This window comes from Manacus candei, unplaced genomic scaffold, assembly GCF_025592945.1.
Source record: "Manacus candei isolate 608988 ecotype Guabito, Panama unplaced genomic scaffold, ASM2559294v1 h1tg000103l, whole genome shotgun sequence".
In the NCBI taxonomy this organism is placed as follows: Eukaryota; Metazoa; Chordata; class Aves; order Passeriformes; family Pipridae; genus Manacus; species Manacus candei.
The window spans coordinates 1,558,634-1,571,107 of record NW_026138151.1 but is presented as its reverse complement, the minus strand read 5'-3'; the positions used below and the strand labels follow the sequence as shown (position 1 = coordinate 1,571,107).

Sequence of the window (12,474 nt, the reverse complement as noted above, 5' to 3'; positions counted from 1 at the left end):
CTGCTCCTGGCTGGGTTGCTTCTTTTGAGCTTTTGCCACATCTTTGTTCAGGGTTATAAAGGACAAAGTCTGCAAATCCCCCTATGAGATGGAGAGCAAGGAGGAGAGGATGCTCTTCATCCCACTTGGCCTCCCAGTGGCTGCTTGGGTTTTAATTGTGCCTCTCTTCCCTCCAGGTGCAGACAGATGAGCTACCCCGACGACCTGCCCCAGATCTCCGTGGTGTTCATCTTCGTGAACGAGGCGCTCTCGGTCATCCTGCGCTCGGTGCACAGCGTGGTCAACCACACCCCCTCCCACCTGCTCAAGGAGATTATCCTGGTGGATGACAACAGTGACAACGGTGAGCATTCCCAACCTCTCCTCCTGCTCTGGGATTTCTAGACGTGGAACGCAAAGCAGAGGGAGTTTGGTCACTGCTGGCCAAAAATGCTTATTTTTTTTAACGTTGGATGAAACACCTTTGAGTCGTTCTGCATTAAAGCAGCTGGGGGAGGAGGGTCATACATGCAATCACAGCTAATAATCATTGACTCATATGTTGGTATAAATTAACATACCTCTGTTGAAGTCAGTAGAATTTGCAAGAGTTCGTGTTTGTTGATGAGGGGCTTGATTGAGCCATTTGCACAAAGCTGTGAGTAAATATTGACTGTTTGTGTAACAAATAAACATTATGTGGGTAAACCCTGTTGATTTCATTGAAATCCTCACAGAATAAATGACATTTGTGATAGGCAGTCTTAATAGGACACTTCTGTCCAAATTTTCAGATCCAGAGGAACATTGTCATTAATAGACTAAAATTTTAAATTCTACTTTCAAGGAAAAATGGGGCTACAGATTCTCCTTTAAGATAGTTTCTGCTCTTTTACATAGTAGCACACTTTTTTCAGGATTTAAAGAGGTGTTGATAACGTCAGATTTTGAACCTGATTTTTTTTTCTTTTTTTGAGATAGGGAGTAAATTCGTGTGTGGGAATGAAACAGAACGGGCACAAAGCACATGCAGCTTTCAGGTCATCTGGTTCATTCGTGTAAAAATAGCACTTGTGTTGCAGCAATCCAAACTCAGAACATACATACATATAGAGTGCTATAGATCAGCACAATACAATCAAGTTTGAAGAACTCTCAGGATACAAGGGACTAGCAGTGTTGTTGTGTTTTAAGTTGTTATACCTTAGTCTTCTAGAACTGCTGCATCTTCTAAGATCATCTTTATTTAAAATAAGCCCGAAGTTTAGCATTGCCTCCACAGAACAACAGCTTTAATTAAGTGTTTCAGTTTTAAGTTACTTTTACTCTTCAGGATCCCTGAAGAGAGAGGAAGGTTGAGAGAAGAAAGAGCTCAAACAAAGCTAAATTCCAAAACATACAGGTTTAAGAAAAATGTTAATGCAATTCAGATTTCACTTATGGCAGCGTAACCTATGGAGTAATTATGTGAGATTGCAGAGTGCTGGAGTCAATGTAATACTGAGGAGAACTGAGCTCATTGTTTCTCAGTGAACTCTTCTGTGGCTTTTCTCTGCTGCTCTTCCTGGTAACTGGAGATTTATCAGGTCTTTGATTCCAGTGATAATGATCCTACTGGGTACTATAGATCTCAAGAATGAGGATTCTAACATCCTGAAAGCTTCTTCTAGTTTTCCTAATAAATACATTTGAGCAAAAGCCCCATTATGAATAAGCTGCAGTGTAAATGAATTACTAAACTAGATTGATTTTTAAAAAATAGAGAGAGCATTTTGGTAATTTGCCTGTTTATAAACCTCTTGAAATGAAGCTGAAAAAGAGGTGAATGAATTCTGCTCTGTCTGTGATTGAATGCCTGAAAATGAACAAAAGAGAAGTCTATTTGAGATCTTCAATATCCATTTAGTTCAATGGGAAAGAAGCCTGGTATTAAGGAGTCTTGATTATATTTAAGGGAAAACCCTAAAATGAAGAGAAATTAATTGTGATCTGAATTAGGTCTTGACCCAAAATCCATTGAGGTTATTTTTCAAACTCTTACTGAACAGCATAAATCAGAACAAATAATCACCAGACTGCCATGTTACACTGCTTTGTGGCCAGAGTTGCTCCTCCAGAGGCCACTTGTACCCTAATTCAAATCATCAGAGAATTAGAATAGTAATTATTTAAAAATATTTTGGCAAACTACCTCTTCAAAACTATACTCAAATCCATCAAACCATATTAAACCTGGGCAAATCTCTGATGTGTAGAGAATTTCTCTGAGCTGATACCCGTGGAATTAGCCCATGCCACAACCACAGTACTTGGTTTGTGTCTGTGAGAATGAGGAAGGATTTAGGATTACTTGAAGGATCTCTTTCCATTTCTGTTGCAGAATAAATTAAAGTAAAGCATAATTGCAGGGCTTTTCTCATTCTAAATGTCTGTGGTTTTTTTTGTTTTTTGGTTTTTTTTTTGTCCTGCAGTTGAGCTAAAATTTAATCTGGACCAGTATGTCAATAAAAGATACCCAGGCCTGGTGAAAATCGTGCGCAACAACAAACGAGAAGGACTGATCCGAGCCAGGATCCAGGGCTGGAAAGCAGCAACCTCTCCTGTCGTCGGCTTCTTTGATGCCCACGTGGAATTCAACATTGGCTGGTAAGTGCTGGCTGTCCCCAGGGGGAGGCTGGCTCTGGGACAGTGGGCCCTGTGTCTCAGGGGCTGTGCAAGGATTTGCTCAGCGACAGGGAAGCCGAGGAGCCGTGGGGGTGAGGTGGCTGTGGGCTGGTGTCACCCCATCAGCAGTTACTTTGGAATAATGTCCTTGATTATTGCAACACTGCTGAGAGTCTTCTGCAATGACTGTAAGATCCATAAAAAAGCTGCTGTGACTGGTCTAGGACAGCTCAGTAGAGAGGGAAGTAATTGTAACCCAATGGATGTGAAATCCCGGGAGCCATCAAATGGGGAGACACCATTAAGGAGCTTTGGGCCAGATGCTTTCAAGCACTTCTTTTACCTCCTTGTCATTTTCTGTCATTTCGTCTTGGAAAGTTGAATACCAATCTGATTTCCTCATAAATTTTCTTGCCTTTACATTTGCGGGAAACATTAAATTATTTCCTGCATTTTTAATGGAGCTTGAAATTAGTGCACCTTTCCTCACCCCCCTTTGGTTTGCAAGGGAAGAACAGTCTTGGGTTTAATGGACCAGATCTGCATTTGGAGTAAACCTTTGCAGCACCACTTGGTGGCCAATATTTTGCATTACTTGAAGTTGGGACTGAAGGAACTGATATGTACAGTCAGCTGAAAAAGGGCTGCTGGGACCTTCAGCATGTAAAGTGTGTGTTTTCCAAAGATAGGCTGTTATTTGATAATGATGATGCAGAGTTATGGTGGAAATGATTATGCTCTGCAATTCTGGGAGATATCCTCAAATTAAAACTAAAAATAGCTGTACTTACAACTAGGGAGAAACTTAATTGCAAAGGAGTGGAGTGTTTATTTTTATATGTTCATGAATATCTTTATAAAATGGAAGATGCAGTAAAATAAGTCTTGTAGTGCACCTGGTTTATGTTCATCTCATTTTTTTTCCCTAGGACTATGTTAGACTATAATAGCAGTTGTAGTAGTTTTCTAGAAACTTAAGAGCTGGTTTAATTTATTTATTTACTTTTAAAGCAAGTAGGTCTTTCAAATCGTTGCAAACATTCGTCTAGGGTAATATCAGCTATAGGGCAGGATTGGGGACGGGGCAGAGCATGCTCTGGGTGCTGTTCCCAGTGCTTGTCCTGCCCAAGCTGCAGTTTTCTGAGTCTTATGGAGAATTTTGTTATAATTTTATGAAGGACACTGAGATCTGACTGATGTACCCAGCCAAGCTCAGCAGCGGTGTCAGTAAGCAGGAAAGGGCTTTGTGGTTGCTTTGGGGTTTGTGAGGGGTTCTTCTGAACCTTACTGCATTGCATTAGTGTCAGAAAGGGTTCAAATCAGCACAGCAAGAACGCAGACTGCTCGGTGAATGAGAGGGTGTGTATATCTGAGATAAAGAGTGTCTGCATTTATTGCATCCTCCCTGGTGCCCTGTCCTTTCCACAGCATGCCCAGTGTGCTGAGCTGGGCTCAGCAGCTGCCCTGGCATCCCTGGGCTCTGGAGCAGCCCCAGCAGGTGTGTGGGACACGTGTCCCATGTCCCAGAGCCGTGTGTGCTCCGAGTGCTCCCAACTGGGGTTCCCACTGTTCTTCCACTCAACCCTTGTGGCTGCTGAGCCACCTCCAGCCCTGCTCTGCCCACCTCCTCCTGGTTTTAGTGCTGCCCACCTGTGCACATGTGGGTGCCTGTCAGCTCCATTTTCATCTAATCTTCTTTTACTGGGAGGGACTGAAGTCCTTCCATCTGGGCTGCTTTGTTTTTCCCCATCAGGTTACAATTACCCGCACTCCCAGCCCTACAAACTTGGGAGTGAGGCAGGAATCTCTTGTTAAAGTACTGCTGTTCTATTCTCCTATTTAGGTGCACCTTGAATGAATATTTTCCCCCATTTTCAGTGCATATTTATGTATTCAGAGGCCACATGGATTGCTCCCACTCAAAGCTGTCTCTGGATTATTTGTGAGGCAATTAAAAAGAAGCCAATTCCTTTACCACAGAAAAGAGCATTAGCTTTCTGTTTGGTTTGTGTTCCATCTAAAAGTCAAGTACTTGCAGTGCAATTCTAGTCTTCCAATCTATGGCTGCTTTACCTGCCTAATCAGTTGGCAGATTAACTCATATAGAATCAAAGAAGGACTTCTTCACTGTCTCATGAAATATGCAGGACCAATAACAAAAAAACTTCTTTTGACAATAGTGGGCCATTTACAGGTGAATTTTGGCCTTATTTCTCACTATAGCATTTTATGGGCTCTCACAGCATTGCTCTCCAGGGACACTTCTTCTAAACTAAAATACAATCTGGTAGGATATAAAAAACCATTCTGCAACCTGGCAGGTCAAATTAGCCATTGAATTATTTATTTTACTGTGCTTAATTGCTGCTTTTTGGCTTCTCAGGTGTAGAAATATGTTATTGCAGAGCAGTGATTTTTGACTGACCTGTTCCCCTTAAGGCTTTTGACGGTGTGAGCCAATACTGCTGCTGTGAAAGAGGAGAGCACTGCCTGAAAGGGAGGCCATTGCCATTAATTCTCAAATGGAATTTTAAACTAAAATTATGTGATAATGTATTTGTACAGTTCATGTGTAAAATTCTACCTCTCCTGCAGTAGAACCAGGTCTGTTTTTAATGGTTACTTAACAGGAGTCAGCAACCCAGCAGAAGCAGTGGATATGAAAAGCTCCTGTACTTTCCTCTCTGAGGGTGTATTTAAGCTGGTATAGCTCAGTTTCCCTTCAGTCCTCTGAAGATTTCAGCATTCCTGCCCTGACTTTTGTATTAGGTCCCCCCACTGTGTGCTAAGCCACAGTAACCCTGAGTGCAGACCATCACATCCTGGATGCTGATTGTGTTGCAGAACATGTAGAGCATTGTGTAGACTCCTGTCTTTGAGAGATGGGAAAGAATAGCATGAGGAGGAGAAGAGAACTTCCCTACACTGTGTCTGGGAGCAGGAAAGAGAGATAGCAGAGATAGGGTGTTAATTCTCTGGGTGAGAAAAAGGACACATTGAGTGAAGGAGAGCAGAAATCAGTAAGTGAAAGGCAGAAACCACAATATATTAGCAGCCATAAAGAGGGTGCTAGGAGCCATAAAAGAAGACATAATGATAGAGTATTATAGTTACATTCTGTCTTAGGAATTGCTTTTGCTCCTATCACTGAGGTAATATCAGAGCACTGAATGGAGTTATGCAGTACCATGGTAATTAAAATTTTGCCAGACAAAGGGGGAGTATCAATAAGGAAGCAGTGAAGTAAGAGGATTTAATCAAAAGATTTCAATATAACAGAGAGACAGAGTCAGCCTGACACGAGAAAGAGAACCTGAAATATAAGCTGAGTATCCATCAGACTGTGTCATACAGATCCCATCATTATGGATTATGCCCAAAGTTGGCAGTGCTTTAAAATATAGAAAACTGGTGTTTTAATGAACTACAAAGAACTAAAGATCAAGATCCCTGGGTCTGTGGATGATACTTTGCAGGTGCTGCTCTATCCTGTGAGATGCAGTGCAATTTGCTGCAGTGGCTGTGAGCAATGGACTCCTGACACGATGTGGAAAGGAAAAAGGAAGTTGATTTCCTCCTGGTCTTCTAACTTTGGTTATCCCAAGTACTCTGTAACAGAGACATGGTTATGCTTTTGTGGAGCACAGCCACAAGGTCTTTGTCTCCCTGAGAGCTCCCTTTTAACATTTTCATGCAATGAGCTGGAAGCCAACCTCTGTCAGCAGGTGAACTCCCTGTCCCCCCTGTTCAAGCTCAGTTGGGTCTTTGGGGACCTGGTAAGGTCCAGGTGGTTCTTTTTTTCTAGTGAGAGAGGTGGTGAAGGTGAGGGCAAAATTACCTGTGCAATCCCTCCCCTCTGGAGGGTTCAAGCACATCCCTCCTGCTCAGGACATGGTTCATGGCAGCATCCCTGGTACCGTGCCAGGGTTGACCTGGGATGTTTTATTTATGCAGAGGAAAGGACATGTGTTTAATAAGGGAGTTTTTTTCTCATCCACAGCCTTTGGATCAATTTGGTAACTTGATGGAATACATGTTTTAGATAGCAAAAGGGAACTAGCATCATGTGAGTGGAGAGGGAAGCGTGAAGCCCATGTGGGCCCTTCAGATCTATGGGACAGTGCCAGCCTACATTGAGAGGACGTACCAGAAAAGCAGCTTCAACTATTCATCTACCTCAACGACCTAGAGTGTTCATTGGAGCATCCTCGCTGCTTTTCAGTGGTGCAGAAAAGAGCTGTTGAGATTTGGCAGCCAAAGAGCTGATCTTTGACTCTGCACCTGGCTGGGGGCTGCGGGTCTGAAACTTCCCTGGGGACACAGGAACACTGATAGAGATGTCAGGGAGAGCAGGTGGGGAATTCCTCTCTTTTCTCTTAGAGACCCGGGAAGGGAGTATGAAATTTATTTCTTTTTCAGTTCTCTGAACACTTATTTACAGGAAAGGCATTCTGCATTAAATATTCCTCAGATGGCCTCAGTGAAGAATTATGTGTGTCAGTAGATCTGCTTGTCTGCATCTGATAAATGTGTATTGTCAGTGAAATGTGAGGTAGCGTATAAAATCATGCAAAATAAGCTTTCAGTTTACACAGCTTTTTTTTTTTCTTACATTCTTGTGTTAAGTTTACACTTCATGGTATCTGACAGTGGCAGAGCCAGAGTAAAATACGGTGTTAAACCCACTGAGCCATAAAATCGAGCAGATGAGACCATGCTGTCTTTCATTTCTGTCTTGTAAGGACTCTTCCTTAAATGCTTGCAAGAAAAAGAAATTCTGATTTGTGAAAGCTGAAAAAATAAAGGCTGGATTTTTTTTTTTTTTCAATGTCCATTCTTCATTTTTCATTGGAGTAAAAATTAACGTAGTGGTTGTGGAGAGGAAAAAAAAGATACATGCTTATCTCAAAAGAACCCAAAGATTAGGGTATTCATGTACCACTTGGAATAGGGCAGAATTTGAGAGACATTTCCCAACGCAATTCCTGTCATTTAGGAAAGGATTTACTTTTGAACCAATTTAGAAAAAGTGACATTTGAGCGGCGGGGAGGAATTTATTGACAAATGATTGACAAATCTCAATCATTCTGATTAAGAACTGGAGAGTGGGCTTTGCTTCTCAGATGCTACATGTTAGCAAAGCATCCCTGAAGTTGTGAAGGCTGTTGAAGTAGCACAGTTGGGCAGCTCTCTGGCCTGCAGCAATCATGTGGTTTCCCTAACCCTATGTTGTACCTTTTTAAAAGTCTACTTGAAGTCAGCAGGTGTTTTTACATATTTTAAAAGGTGAATTATATAATCATGTGCACTGAGGAGCTCATAACTAACTTCTTTTTATCTGTGGGTTTTTTTTCTGGAAGAAGCTGTTCTTTCTAGCATTGTGGAAAATCAGACTTCCCCATGGCATGAATTCTCCAGCAATCTGATAAGGATGTGAGGCAGCACACGGGTTTTGTTTGCTGTGCTTTCCCGTGGGGTTTGAGCTGTTCTGAATCAACCCAATGTTAAATACAGAATGCATATATGTTCAGAGATAGACTTACAAGGGGATTAGAGAAACCTGTGATAACACAGTTTGACCCCTGCCTTTGCTCTCAGTCTTCTTACAGGCTTATTCTGTACTCTGGGTTAAATTCTGCCTTTCACCTCTTTTTTGCCTCCAGTGTTTATCCTGGGAGCACTTAGTCCTTGAGGCCCACAGTTCTGGCATTGCTGGAACTCCCAATAAAGTCATGGGTGTCCAACACCTTGGAAAATCCAGTGTTCATGCAGGAATCTTCCAACTGGTAGGCAAAAGCATTAAATGCACGTGCTGTTTGTTTGGTGATATGCTCAACACACTCTGACAAATCGACACATCATTTTGTTGTGAGTTTGCTCCTGATCAGAGATTCCTTCCACAAATCCCCCAGGAGAGTTTCTGAAAGGAGGGGTCACTCACCAAGGCACCTGCTGTGGATGTTGTGCCCAGCCTGTCCTGGTGCCTTTGGGAAGCCCACTGAAATCCTGGAAAAGTGATGTTGCTTCATGGAGTTCCAGCTAAGCTCTGTCAATCACAGGGATGAGTCCTGGGAAAGAGACTTCAGCACTATGTTCCTGTATTGCTGGAACTGCTTCAGAGAAATAAAACCAAACTGGAAACACCCTTTAGCCCAGTGGGGTCTATAGGAGAACTGAATTTACTGTCCTTTCTCTTCTGGCTTTATCTGCTCATCAGCAATCTATTCAGAGTGAGAGGAGGACACTGACAAATATGTATTTTAAGAGAGGATAGAAGGGAGGATCTTCATATGTCACTCAAATTCCAGTCCAAATTGTCAGCTTAGGTTTTATTAGGTGAAAAAAAAATAACTGACTGCTGTGAAGCATTACCTTTAAAGCTGAATCTTTTGATTATGTTTAGTTTCCTGAAATCCATCAAGTCTGTGAATATGCCTGGGAAACTTTTGCTCTTGCTCCAGTAAATTACTTGTTAACAATCTGTGCTACTCTGTGCCCATAAAGCATGTAGGCTCAGATACAAGGTAGGAACCTAATATTTTTGCATCTGTGAAAACAGAGATGAATCTCAAAATTCACATCTGGCTTATGTACCTGATCAGGCAGGGCTGAATCCTTCAATCCTGCCTCACTGCCAGCGGTGGCCACGTGGAAAGAAAACACTCAAACAACATATTGCAGCTCATCAGCACAGCATGTAGAACATACTTGGACTTCAGCAACCCCTTCCCCTCTGTCCTTTCAGTCCTGTGAGCTGCCAGAAGCATCTGACTTCTGCAGGTGCACAGTGGCAAAAACAAGACAAGGGGGAAAAAAAAAAGAGAAAGAATGCTGGTGTCTGTAAAGAGGGTGGGTAAATCTGCATAATAATGTAGCAGTTTCAAATTAGGGGAAAAAAACCCTAGAAGTTACTAGGAAAGATTTAATCATAACCCTTTCAAAAACCTGAAGCAATTAGACAAAACCAGGGTTCAGAACAGAGGACAGTTCTATCCTGGATTTTCTCTTTCCATCTGTGACTCAGAGCCTGCTTTCTTGTGGGTGTGAACGTATTTGGGGAGTTAGATAGCTGTGCAGTCTGTCCACATACTGAACCTTTCCTGTTCCTAATACCCACAGGGATATGATTTCCACACATGTGGATACCAACAGAGGTAGAAAATCACCTCCATGGGTGAGATGGGAGCTTTAGAAAAGGAAGGTGCAGCAGTTGCTTTCATCCCAACTCAGTCCATGACCTTGGCATGGCATAGCTCGAGGGCAGAGACATTGGAGAAGTAGTATCTTGAACATTTACATTTTTGGAGTGGAGGGGGACAGAAGCAGAACTTTGATCACATGGACAGCTTACAGACGCCTCAGATTTCATGGAAGTTCAAAATCTGGGATTTCACATTAACAGATTGATAGAGATCAATGGAATTTCATCGTGTGTTTTGACCCAACTGTTGCATTACGCTCCAGAGATCCCTCCTTGTGCCACTCAGATGCAAAGCACCGTGTCAGGTGGTAATAAATGTGAGTCATACAACTGGAAAAACACAGAAATTAGTCAACTGTAGAGTGACAGGAGTAGTTTGGTGCTGGCTGGTGTGAGAGCAGCCCCAGAGCTGGGAATGGGTTGTTCTTTGTGTAATGAAGATAGCAAGGACCCAGGTTAGCATTGCCAGGACTCAAGTATTGGATTAACACAATCACAGATATGATTAAGGGCTGAAAACCAGAGTGACTGTTAAATATTTTCTTCACATTCTTTCTCTAACCATTATGTGGGATACACTTCAGCAGTCCAATTTTAAGCAGTCTTGCAAAGTAGCAGGCTAAATTCCCTTTTTATTCAAAATAATTCAACATTATTAATCTCACCTAGTTTCAGTGTCTGCATTATTATGAGAAGCATCTGACTGTAAAAGTGCCAGCCTCCCTCTCCCTCTGCTGAGAATGAAAGTCTGAGGCAGTTACCTTGGATGTGGGGGGTCCTTTGCAGACATCTGACATTAAGGGAGGAGAATTCCTTGTCTCTTTTTAGCTTTTTCATTACACAATCTCAGTCTACCCTATAAAGTAAAATACTTGAAAAACAAGTACACAAGGAGGAACTGTAGAAGGAATTTGGAACCTCCAGGATGGTTTTAAGTGTGATGGTTAAACAGTCTTGTTCTGTAACCAGGGTCCTGCTCCAGGTGCTTTGCATGGAGGGTGATCTGCACCAAGGTCATTTTTTAAAATCTTGAAGAGGAGGATTCTTCTTGCTGTCCAACAATTAGTGGCCTGTCATTAGTGACACCTGCACCTGTTGTTTGGCATTTTGAAAGCCTTTGTTGCAGAGGCCAGAAGGGAGCTGGGGGCACTGGATTCATGATGGGAGTGTCTGGCTGAAGTGTCCACTGTTCTGTGTTTTCTTCTGCTGCCTCTAAGGTGGTTAGCACAGATAACATGATGGAAAGAACTGAGCAGAATCAGCTTTTCTGCATTAGTCCCTGCTTTGTTGGATTTGCAAGAGTTTTTCTGCTGTCCACCCACTGGTTTTTAAAACACTTAATCTCATAAATATAATCTCATATTGACAACAGAAGTGGCTTATCCTGATTTGAAAGGTCACGTTGGCTCTTTATGGATGTGCCCAAGTGTAGCCCAAAGACCACACGAATTGAGAGTCTGCATCATGTACTGCACTGTCCTGAGTCTCTCATTTGTTTCTTGTTTCTTCCACAGAAAGAAAAAAAAAAATCTCCTTTGAGTCTGGGGTACAGCTCTTTAAATGTCATGCAAAAAAAAGAAAAAAAAAGTATTGCCAAAAATAGAGCTGAAATCACTGTCCTCCTTTAGGCTGCTGAGCTTTCATGCTTCTGTGGAGATTTTTGGTACCTCACAGGACCTTGGGCTTTGACAATATAAGTACTGTACCTAAAATTACAGGTGGCAAGCAGTAGTAAGGGTGACCTCAGGCCACTCCAGTCATGAGGGATCCATTGATTTATTCCCAGAATAAATCAAGGAGAGTAACAAAACAATATGTGTTGAATAGGAGATGAACATCTCTTTTATAACCTTCCTGGCCAGAGGAAATTTCTGTGACTTACAATGTCATTCTTTTTTTCCCACCATGCTTGTGATCATCCTTTTTATTAAAACTTCCTTTCTCTGTGTTATTGGCATCCAGCTGATAAATTCAAATGTCAGTTTTCTGGAGGAATCCAAATTAAGCTAGTTTAAGTCTCTTGCTCTTCTCTCCAAATGCAATGCTGTGACACCTTGTCTTTTTGTCAGTTATGCTCTGTTTTGTGATGGTTTATTTGCAGTAAGCAGCTCGTCATCAATACTCAAGGGTTTCTCTGAGTCTGTGTCTATTTTTACTCATGTAGGAGCAGTAAAAAGAAGAGAAGGCAAGCAGTACACAGCCTCATGTAAGCAATAGGGAGACTGTGTACAAAATGACAAATATTTTGGCTGTATTAAATTACAGAGACATTTCTGTCTTCTTACAGAACAGATCAGAAAATTTATGATAGTTCAGATGGAGGTAGTGAAGACTGAAAATGCAGTTTGAATTAACTTCATAAGCTTTTCCCTTTCTGTTGCCCTGCACAAGAAAATTCATGGTAACAAACTAAATATAACAAACAATATATAAAATAACAAACTTGAAACCATGAAGGAACAATTGCCTTTTAACCAACAGCAGAAGGAAAATGAGAAAAGATCAGTGTTCAAATCCCACTGCCTTTGTGAATCGCAGCAAACCACCGTTCCCTTAAAGATACATGTGAGAGCTCTGCAAAATCTTCAAAGCTTGTTTCAAGGGGAAACACAGTTACAAAGGACTGAAC

General features: G+C 41.8%; 1 protein-coding gene across 2 annotated transcripts in view; it reads left to right on the top strand.

Moving 5' to 3' along the window:
* The window catches only part of GALNT9 (polypeptide N-acetylgalactosaminyltransferase 9), a 379,096-nt gene that overhangs the window by 287,853 nt on the left and 78,769 nt on the right, over positions 1-12,474 (top strand). For both annotated transcript variants that reach the window (XM_051769179.1, XM_051769178.1), the window contains 2 exons: positions 177-343; positions 2,451-2,625. In XM_051769179.1, the coding sequence (XP_051625139.1) occupies positions 177-343; positions 2,451-2,625 (342 nt within the window). The remainder of the gene's footprint in view (positions 1-176; positions 344-2,450; positions 2,626-12,474) is intronic.